Genomic DNA, 11,884 nt, shown 5'->3' on the forward strand with positions numbered 1-11,884 from the left:
ATGTGAGACTAAATTTCATTGTTGAATGTCCATTAATAAAAAAAAAAATACTCAAACCAATAAAAGAGGAATTCGGTTATTGGGAAATGTTTAAAACTTACAAGATTTTGTTGTATAGGTAGTATTTCGATACACAATAAGTAAACCTTTTTTAGTTATTTTTTATTTTTATATAGATGGACAGAAAACTACTACTGTTGTGACAGCAGATACGACAATATCATCTGAATCAATTCTGAATAACAAGAATGTACCGGAAAATGTTATTACTGTGCAAGGATTGATACAAAAACACTTTGACATTCCTCTGGTAAGCCTAAAAAATTAGGTATTAAAAAAATTATACTCACATTCAGTTTTATATTTTAATATCCACTCAAAGAGCTGATTATTTTATTTCATTTTTTTAATTATTCGTATACCTATACAAATTTAATACACAAATACGTTTGTGGATAGTGTTATATAAGGAAACTGTACTTGTTTAATTATATCTATATTTAAATAGAACTGAAACCTGATTTACATAATTATTAGGTATCTGTATGGATGTATGTAAATAATGTTTAGATATCTAAATATCTTTCATATAAATAATAAATAATAATAGGTATAATATAATACATTTTATATATCTTTAATAAAATTCTTATGCAATAGATTATTAACTTATACAAAATTTTTTTTTTTTTTAGATAATTGCAGAGGATGAACCAAAAGTGTATAGTTTCATTAAAAGTGCTCAATTGTTGAATTCTAATGAAATTCGCAACGAAAAAACGAAAATCGACCAATTTATGGAGAACTTAGTCGATGACTCTTATGTTGCACGTGGCCTAGGTTTGATTACTGCAACTGTTGGACGTCAATCAGAATTTTACTTGTACTCAAAATATGATAATAATTTTGATAACATCTCAATTAGACTCAATGGACGGAACGGTGAAATTGGTCAAATCACAATATTAAGCAAAAACCCTGCAAATATTGTTGAACCAAAATCAATTCCCATGGACTATATTTATGATAAAGATCGAATCAAAGTTATTTACACACCATTCGCAGAAGGAGTGTATACATTAACTCTAGTACGAAACAGTTTATCCATTTGCCGCTCTCCATACTACATATCAGTAGAAAAAAGCCCGACAAATTCTAGATCTCAAATTCGGTTAGGCACAAAGAAATATAAACCAGTAACTAAGTGTTCTAAATCTAAACAGTCATCTCTTGAAACATGTGACAATAGTATACCTGTCATTGAACCCAGCAAACCATCTATTTGTAAAAATATTCTTCCAGAATCTGAAAAAACCCCTAAACGAACAGACGTTATGTCTATTGTCACAAAATTTGAATCAAATAGTGTAAATTTCAAAAAAAGGGTTCATAAAAATACATCTAGCATATCCGAAAAAAGTTCGGAAGCTGATATGATCAATGAAATTCCAAAGTATTCGAATATTCTACCAAAAATTGAAACCTACAACATCCATGATACTTATGTCAGTGATTTAAATGTACCTAAAATTCATTCAAAAACAAAATCCACTGACAAAAACTTTTGGAATGACGTAGATATTACCTATAAAAATAGTAAAGCAAGTGATATAAATACTATAGATTCTGAAAGTGAGCGAATAAAGAAGCCCATGACAAAGTTCAATGAACATGTTGGAATTACAAAAGATATACCTGAGGTAAAAAATGTATCATCAACTCGCTTACAACCTACAAACAGTGTATTGGTGGAAAGTTTGAAAATTGAGAATTTACATAATGTAAAAAAACACAATCAAACGTTTAAAACAATTGAACTTATGGACGAAAATAAACTGATTGAAAAACTTTTAGACCCTACCACTAGAATATATGAATCCGAAATCAAATGCATAGACAACGAACCATGTATACAAAATGAAGTATCGTGTTTTGATGATGAAGACAGAAAAACTGTAGTTGTAATGGACAATAACGAGATAGAATCAAATCCAAATGATACTGTGACTCAACAAATTATTGATTCGGCACAATACAATATTAATACTCCTTTTGCAAGTGTTATTACAAAAATAACTAATAGTATTTGTGAAAAATGTTCCATACAAGTGTTAAAAATAATTTCCGAGTTTCCTAGGGATATAAACATAACACATAAAAACAATTCAAATGAAATGCAGTCAAGCTTTGAAACTCTTCTTGCACAGCCAATTAGCATAAATATTAATATAGATAATATGTTTGAACAGCCCATTAATGCCACAAATGAACATGATAGTGAACATTTACTGACTAATGGTCAAACAAAAATAAAACACATTGGTACAATCGATAAAGACATAAAATGTAGTCATCTAAATGAAATTGAATCAATAGATAATGATTCTGATGAACTATGTGGCAATATCAATAACATGCCTAAAGAATTAATGATAAAACAAAATAAACACAATAGTAAAATAGATGAGACGATTAAAGATGAAATATTCGATCATAGTATCGTACCATTCGCCGATCATACGAGAGATAAACAGTTTGCAGTACGCAAAAACAACGAATTGTCTACAAATGAAATAATGAAAATAAAATATTCAACAACTAATGAAGATAATGTATTACACTCCAATCAATTTAATAATAACACCATTCATAAATCAGATAGTAAAATGGAAATACATAGACAACATTTACAGAAATCCTCAGAACATAGTATAGACTTAATTAAAACAAATCAGTTTCATGAAAATCTCAATAAAGAATTGAATCCTGTAAGTAAAGAGAGTAATAAACCTTTAGACACAAGTAATTTAGTAACAATTAATTTTGATAAAAACACAAATTGTGAACTGGTAACAGATGAATTCAAAATCAATAACGTTATTTTCCCGGATGAAAATACAAATATTCAAAGTTCTGTAATAAATAACATAGTATTAGCGTCAAAGGAAGTTACATTAGCGACTACAGAATATAAATCGGAAGATAATAAAGAACAGACAAATAATATATCCTATAAAGATGTTACATTAACTTTGATCCAGAATGAAAAACAAAAATTAATAATTGAAAAGTCAATTGAACCTGTTTTAAACAGTTTCAAAAATAAAATGGTTGAAAAAATTACACAATTATATTTAAATAGGGATTTATTAAATACAGATAATACTTCAACTTTTGAAACTCACGATAAACATCTAACAAATAATTTACATGAAATTCAAATTAATAACAACACTAATAGTACAGAAATAATATTAGACCAACAAAAAACGGATAATAACCATCTACATAAATATGTTGAAAATATAATAAAAACAAAAATAAATCCAAATGGTTTGTATGCACATACATTAGGTGAAATAAAACTTCAAACACTTGTAAATACAGCCATGAATCACCCAAATGACCAACAAATAGACATTGAGTTTAAAAACATGATAATAGACAACGATACCCAAGATGACAAACTAAAGAAAATTAATAATGATGAAATAGTACAAGATCTAGAGGCTGTGTTGGTTGAAATACCAAGTGTTACAATAATTAAAAATACAGATGAAATAATATTACCTAAAAACGAAGTAACAGTTACAACTCAATGTAAAATCCCATTAATAAATGACTTTGATAATATAGAGATAGAAAATACAAACACAGATAGCAAACAAGAAATACAAACAATCAATGTAAATGAAAATGATACAATTGTAGAAACTAACGCCGTAGAAATAAAAGCGTTGCAAGACTTTCAAAAATCACACAACACAGAAATTATAACTCCATTCATAGAACTTCGGCCAACACTAGAAACACGGATAATGAATACTTTAGAGCTTGTAACAGTAGAAGAAAATAGTTCAAAAGAAATTCAAACTACAATAGATATCATTGACTCAATTAATATACCCGAAGAAACTGATGCAGTGGAAAATATAGACGATAAAAATGAATACGAAACAGTAAAATTACAGTTTACGGAAAATGTAATAAAAATACCACATTTGGTCGAAAAAGAAACTTTAAATGAAGTTGTACAAAATACAAGTACGAAATCAAATTCAACAGAAAGTGTATCAATGCAAGCCGAAATCGAATCGCCGGGGTTAACAAAAGTATGTAGTGCTAATGATGTAACTATAGAAAAAGATATTATATATGAATTACCACCGCCAGCTGAGAATATTTTCGATAAATCAAATTCACAAAGCATACCAACACTTAATGCAAAAGTTTCAAAAAATGCGGCAAAAGTAACAATAGGAATAAATACATCAGACTTACAGTTCTCAAATACAGCTATAACAGTATTAATCCCATCAAAAATACAATTAATTGAAAATAACTCATTTATTCTCAAACTAAGGATATTAAGTACCTTAGATAAGTTAGATGCAATGGAAATATTAACGATACCTAAATATCCAGCAACATGTGATACAGAAAAAACAAAAAGGGAATTACAAAATACACCAGAACCAACCTTATCCCCAAACAAGTTATACATGAAAAATATAAGATTAGAGAAAAGAGAAACTATAGATGAAACTATACCAACTGATACTGAAATTGAAACATTAGAATATCTAAATAAATCTGTAAAAATAAAACCAATTTCTAATGATATATTAGAAGAAACTATGGAATCAAAAACAGAAAAAAATACCTTACATAAAACATTAAATCCAAAATATAAGGTGACAACTCTAGAATCGACCGTAAATGAAATTAATTGTGATAATACAGAAAACGAGACAACAATATCAATTAGTTCTTCGGCTGGGGAAGTAGTGGAAAAACCTATAAAAAAACATACAGAAATTGAATCTACACCACTAATTTATTCTCAATGTGAACCTGATAAAAAGGTTGATGAGATGCTTATTTGTACTGAAGCAGAGACTCCTACCATTATTGACAACTCTACGGCACCTTTAGTGGGCAAAATTGTGGTAGAATTTGTAACCAATAAGAATAAAATACCTATTGAAGCATTAGAAATTATCGTACATGAACAAATAGAAGAAGACATTGTAACCGTAAGTGAAATCAGCCCAACAATGAATTCTTTGGGAGCAATTGTGGATGAACAAGTAAATATAAAAATCGACGGATCGGATACATACTACGTTAGGTTAGATGATAATGTAATAAATACAGGAACAAACACTCGAACATCAATTGGTCAAAATAATGCAGAAAAAATTATTGAAAAAGAATCTCCGGTACCAATTAATACTTTAACGGGAGTAGTCATGGAAAACCCCAAAATGAACATTGCAACTGTAACCGAAACAACATCATGTACTAATTCTGCGACTGAAACCACAGACGTTAAAACAGACGTGGAAAAAGTTATTGAAGAAGAATCTCCGTCACCAATTAGTTCTTCAGGTGAACTAGTGCAGGAAAATATGAATATGAACATTAAAACAGAAAACGAAACTTTATTACCTATCGAATCAACCGTGGAATCAAATGTGGAACCAAAAATTGAAAATATAACTGAACCTGAAATCACATCATGTACTGAATCTTCAACTGAAATTATTAACAATCAATTTCATGCAGAAAAAATTGTTGACGATGTACTAATTGATTCTTTAGGTGAAGTAGAGGGGGAAAATATGAATACTAAAATTGTTACAGTGAATGAAACACTCTTATCAAATTGTTCAACCGAGGAATCAATGATGGAACCAAAAGTAGAAGAAGATATAACTGTAGCCACAAAAACAGCATCTGCTGATTCTTCTACTTTAACCGTAGATGTTCAAACAGATGTGGAAAAAGTTATTGAAGAAGAATCTACGGCACCAAAAAATGTCTTAAGTGAATTAGTAGTTCTGAATATTGATACAGAAAATGAAACACTTTTAAAAATTGATAAAATTACTGGATCTGTGGAAGAAAAGGAAGAAACAGATGGACTTATCCAAACTATATTACCTATGAAATTAACTACGGAATCAATAAAGGAACCAAACGGAATTGAAGATATAACTGAAATCACATCATGTACTGAATCTTCAACAAAAATAATACAATATCAAGATCATGCAGAAAAAATGTTCGATCAAGAAGCGCTTCCGGTACCAATTAATTTTTTGGAAGAAGAAGTGGATAGAAAATCCAAAGTGATCATTGATATAGAAACTGAAACACATTTACCAATTGTATCAACAATAGAAACAATAGAGAAACCAAAATTGGTTGAAAGTATTATAGCAACTGAAATACCGTATTGTACTGAATCATCAACTGAAATTACTGACAAGCAAATTGATTCAGATAATGTAATTGTTGAACCATCTCCAACACCAATTAATATTTTAAGTGAAATTGTAGGGGTAAAAACTAAATTGAACATTAATACAGAAAGCGAAGCATTATTACCGATGCTTAATTATGTGGAAGAAAAAGAAGTAATAGAGGAAACTTCTGAAATTGTATTACCAATTGAATCAGCAATGGAATTTATACAAGAACCAAAATTAGAAGAAGATATAATTGAAATAAAAATCAGATCATATACCGATTCTTCCACTGTTGTCAATCAAAAGGATATAAAAAACGTTATTGAAGAAGAATCATCGACACCAATCCATTCATTAGGTGAAGTAGTGGAGAAAAATATGAATGATAACATTGATAAAGAAAATGAAATCTTATTACCAAATGATTCAATTACTGGGTCTATGGAAGAGAAGAAAGAAAAAGATGGACATATCGACCCTTTATTAACTATGAAATCAACTATGGAATCTATAAAGGAACCAAAAGAAGATGAAGATATAACTGTAGCAGAAATAACATCATGTACTAATTCTTCATCTGTAATTTTAGAAATTCAAATGGGTGTAGAAAAAGTGATCGAAGAAGTGCCCGCCGAACTAATTAATTCTAAAATAATTGGAGAAAAAACGAAAGTGAATATAGATACAGAATATGAAACAATTTTACTAACTGAATCAACAATTGAATCTATAGCAGAACCAGAAATAAATGAAGATATAACTCAAACAAAAATAGTATCATGTACTGCTCCTTCCAATGCAACTATAAACGTTCAAACTGATTTAGAAAAAGTAATTGAAGAAAGATCTAAGGCACCAATTAATTGTTCAGATGAGGAAGTGGGTGGAAAATCGAATGTAAATATTCATACAGAAAATGAAATTCTTTTACCTATTGAATTGACCATGGAAACTATTACAATACCGAAAACAGTAGAGAATATAACAAAAACCAAAATTTCATCATGTACTGATTCCTGCATTTTAACTGTAGACGCTCTAACAGATGCTGAGAAAGGGCTTGATGTAGTTACCCCAGAACCAATAAATTATTCAGGAGCGGTAGTTGCGGAAAAAACTAATATGGATATTGGCACCGGAAAAGAAACAAAATTACCAATATTAACATCAACCCCTTCAGTGGAAGATAGGAAATCAATAGAAGGAACTACTGAAATTGTATTACCAATTAAATCAACTATGGTATTCAACAAGGAACCAAAAGTAGTAGAAGATAAAACGGTAACTGAAATAACGCTATGTACTGATTTTGCATCTTTGAACTTAGAAACTAAAATAGATGTAGAAAATGTGACCGATGAAGTATCTATGGCACCAATTAATTCCTTTGATGAAGAAGTGGGTGGGAAATCGAAAGTAAATATTGGTACAGAAAATGAAACAGTATTACCAATTAAAACATCTACTGGTCTAGTGGAAGATAGGAAAGCAATAGAAGGATCTACTGAATTAATATTACTAATTGAATCAAATATAGAATTTAAAGAGGAATCAATAGTAGTAGAAGATATAAATGTAACCGAAATAACAGCATGTACTGATTCCTCATCTATAATCGTAGAAACTAAAACAGGTTTAGAAAAAGTAATCGAAGAAGTGCCCACAGTGCTAATTAATTCTTCATGTAAGGTAATTGGAGAAAAAACGCAAGTTAATATGGATACAGAATATGAAACTATTTTACCAATAGGATTAACCATGGAATCTGTAGAGGAACCTAATGCAGTTGAAGATATAACTGAAACTGAAATAGCATCATGCACTGAATCATCAACTGAAAATATGATAGATGTTCAATCAAATAAACAAAAATATATGACAGAAAAATCTCCAGTACCAATTGATTCTTCAGATGTGGGCAGAAAATCGAAAGTAAATTTTGATACAGAAGATGAAACATTTTTACCAATGGTATCAACAAAAGACTCTATAGATAAAGAGTTTGATGAAGTTATTCCAGAACCAATTAATTCTTCAGGTAACGCAGTGGTGGAGAAAATTGATATGAATATTGATACCGGAAATGAAACAATATTACCAGTAAAAAAATCTACTTCTTCAGTGGAAGATAGGAAGGCAATAGAAGCAACTGCTGGAATTGTATTACCAATTGAATTTACTATGGAATTCAAAAAGGAACCAAAAGTAGTAGAAGATATACCTGTAACCGAAATAACAGAATATACTGATTCCTGCATTTTCACTGTAGACGGTCAAACAAACATAGAGAAAAAGCTTAATGTAGTTAACCCAGTATTATTTAATTCTTCAGGTAAGATAATTGGAGAAAAAACGAAAGTGAATATGGATACAGAATATGAAACCATTTTACCAATTGGATTAACCATGGAATCTGTAGAGGAACCTAATGCAGTTGAAGATATAACTGAAACTGAAATCACATCATGCACTGAATTTTCAACTGAAAATATGATAGACGATCAAACAAATAATAAAAATTATATGGCAAAAAAATCTCCAACACCAATTAATTCTTCAGTTGAAGAAGTGGGTGGAAAATCGAAAGTAAATATTGATTCAGAAGATGAAAAACTTTTACCAATTTTATCAACAAAAGAGTCTATAGAGGAAATAAAAATTGAACCAACTGTAGTTACTGAAACTAATATCCTATCATGTACGGAATCTTCAACCATAATAATTAATTATCAAAATCATACAGAAAAAAATGTTGACGATGTACTAATTGATTCTTTAGGTGAAGTAGAGGGGGAAAATATGAATACTAAAATTGTTACAGAGAATGAAACACTCTTATCAAATTGTTCAACCGAGGAATCAATGGTGGAACCAAAAGTAGAAGAAGATATAACTGTAACCACAAAAACAGCATCTGCTGATTCTTCTACATTAACCGTAGATGTTCAAACAGATGTGGAAAAAGTTATTGAAGAAGAATCTCCGTCACCAATTAGTTCTTTAGGTGAACTAGTGCAGGAAAATATGTATATGAACATTAAAACAGAAAACGAAACTTTATTACCCATCGAATCAACTGTGGAATCTATTGGGGAACCAAAAATTGAAAATATAACTGAACCTGAAATCACATCATGTACTGAATCTTCAACTGAAATTATTAACAATCAATTTCATGCAGAAAAAATTGTTGGCGATGTACTAATTGATTCTTTAGGTGAAGTAGAGGGGGAAAATATGAATACTAAAATTGTTACAGAGAATGAAACACTCTTATCAAATTGTTCAACCGAGGAATCAATGGTGGAACCAAAAGTAGAAGAAGATATAACTGTAACCACAAAAACAGCATCTGCTGATTCTTCTACATTAACCGTAGATGTTCAAACAGATGTGGAAAAAGTTATTGAAGAAGAATCTCCGTCACCAATTAGTTCTTTAGGTGAACTAGTGCAGGAAAATATGTATATGAACATTAAAACAGAAAACGAAACTTTATTACCCATCGAATCAACTGTGGAATCTATTGCGGAACCAAAAATTGAAAATATAACTGAACCTGAAATTACATCATGTACTGAATCTTCAACTGAAATAATTAACATTCAATTTCATGCAGAAAAAATTGTTGACCATGTACTAATTGATTCTTTAGGTGAAGTAGAGGGGGAAAATATGAATACTAAAATTGTTACAGAGAATGAAACACTCTTATCAAATTGTTCAACCGAGAAATCAATGGTGGAACCAAAAGTAGAAGAAGATATAACTGTAACCACAAAAACAGCATCTGCTGATTCTTCCACTTTAACCGTAGATGTTCAAACAGATTTGGAAAAAATTATTGAAGAAGAATCTCTTTCACAAATTAAATCTTTAGGTAAAGAAGTGCAAGTAAATACAAAAAATGAAACACTTTTACAAATTGATACATCCACTAGTTCTGTGGAAGAAATGAAAGAAATCGATGAACTTATCAAAACTTTACTACCGATTAAATCAGATATGGAATCTATAAAGAAAGTGGAAGATATAAACGAAACAAAAAAAATATCAATCACTAATTCTTCCATTATAACCAAAGATATTCAAACAGGCGTAGACATAGTTGAAAATAAATCTCCGACACAGGTTAATTTTTCAGTTAATATACTGGGGGAAAATACGAAAGTGAATAATGATACAGAAAATGATACAATTTTACCAATTGAATCAGCCGAGGAATTAACGGTGCAACCAAAAGTAGAAGCAGATATAACTGAAACCGCAACAACATCATGTACTGATTCTTCTTCTGTACCCGTAGACGTTCGAACAAGTGTAGAAAAAGTTATTAAAGAAGTATCTCCAGCACCAAGTCATTCATCGGGTGAAGTATTGGGTGAATCTACAAAGTTGTATATTGATACAGAAAATGAAACACTTTTACAAAATGATAAATCTATAACGCCTGTAAAAGTAGTTTTAGAGGAAAAAATTATAGAAAACGAATATTCAACACCAACTTTTTCTCCATTTTTAGATGTGGAAAAACAAATTAATGCAATTATTGATTCCAAAACAGAAACTCTATTCCCAACTGGAACTAACACAACATTTGTAAATGAACCAAATGTGGTGGAGCATGTATCTGAAAATGAACATGCAGCATTTATAGATTCTTCAATTACAAGCATAAAGCAGCAAATAAAAGTTGATACTAAAACAGAAATTGAAACATTATTACTTATTGACAATTTAACTGAATCTATTAAGGAACAAATAGTTGAAACAATTACTGAAAATAAAACTCCAACACTAATTGATTCATTAGCAGAAATGGCAGGGGAAGGAAGTAAAGTGAACATTGATACAGATAATCAAACACAATTAACAATAAATACATCTTCTACAATTGTAGATGATCAGATCGTAAAAAATTGTTCTGAAAATGAAGCTCAAACTCCAATACATTGTGTTGCGAATATTGCAGAAGAACAGACAAAAGTGAACGTCGAACGAAATAATAAAACTATCACACCAATTGATATTTTTACCACATCTATAGAGGAACAGTTAAATGTGGAATATTTATGTGAAAATGAAAACCCATTACATATCGATTCCGTGCCTACAATGATTAAGAATCAAATGAAAATAAATATTGAAACAGAAAATGAAACTTTATTATCAATTGAAAATACATCTTTCGAGGATCAGATGGATGAAGTAGATAAAATAATTCAAAATAATTTGTTGGTTGATTTTTCAGTTGCAACTGAATTAAAGGGATATGAAATATTAACTGATATAGAAACAGAACCAACAACATCAATTGACACTTTAAATACAACGGTGAACAGACGAGCAGTGAAAGAAAATTTTAAAGCAATCGAAAGTAGAATACAAATTGCTACATCAGCAGCATTCGAAGAAGAACAAAAATCGATAGAACATATAAGTGTAAAGGAAAATGTACTTTCAATTGGCACTACCACTGCGTCTGTAGAGGAAGAGATACAAGTAGAAGAAGCTATCGAAAATGAATCGGCTACATTAATTAGTTATTCAACTATACACGATATAGGATCTTTAGAAGACCAAAAGTAATCAAAAATGATACTACGGCAATGAAGTCTTTTGTTACAGTC

At 29.9% G+C, this 11,884-nt stretch overlaps 1 protein-coding gene across 2 annotated transcripts; it reads left to right on the forward strand.

Annotated features, from left to right (window-relative positions):
• The first annotated feature begins 96 nt into the window (after nucleotides 1-96).
• Nucleotides 97-11,878, forward strand: LOC100572197. Of its 2 annotated transcripts, XM_029492630.1 has the most exons (3): nucleotides 97-310; nucleotides 696-8,292; nucleotides 8,815-11,878. In XM_029492630.1, the coding sequence occupies exons 2-3, from the start codon at nucleotides 798-800 to the stop codon at nucleotides 11,841-11,843; spliced, it is 10,524 nt and encodes a 3,507-aa protein (XP_029348490.1). In that variant the 5' UTR covers nucleotides 97-310; nucleotides 696-797; the 3' UTR covers nucleotides 11,844-11,878. The 2 variants fall into 2 exon arrangements, with proteins under 2 accessions (XP_029348490.1, XP_016664898.2); XM_016809409.2 differs by having other exon boundaries at nucleotides 696-11,878.
• The last annotated feature ends 6 nt before the right edge of the window (nucleotides 11,879-11,884 follow it).

This window comes from Acyrthosiphon pisum, unplaced genomic scaffold, assembly GCF_005508785.2.
Source record: "Acyrthosiphon pisum isolate AL4f unplaced genomic scaffold, pea_aphid_22Mar2018_4r6ur Scaffold_21966;HRSCAF=25449, whole genome shotgun sequence".
Taxonomy (NCBI): Eukaryota; Metazoa; Arthropoda; class Insecta; order Hemiptera; family Aphididae; genus Acyrthosiphon; species Acyrthosiphon pisum.

Excerpts from the sequence above, each read along its gene's own strand:
- LOC100572197 (XM_016809409.2), top strand. The coding sequence starts at position 798 with ATGGAGAACTTAGTCGATGACTCTTATGTTGCACGTGGCCTAGGTTTG.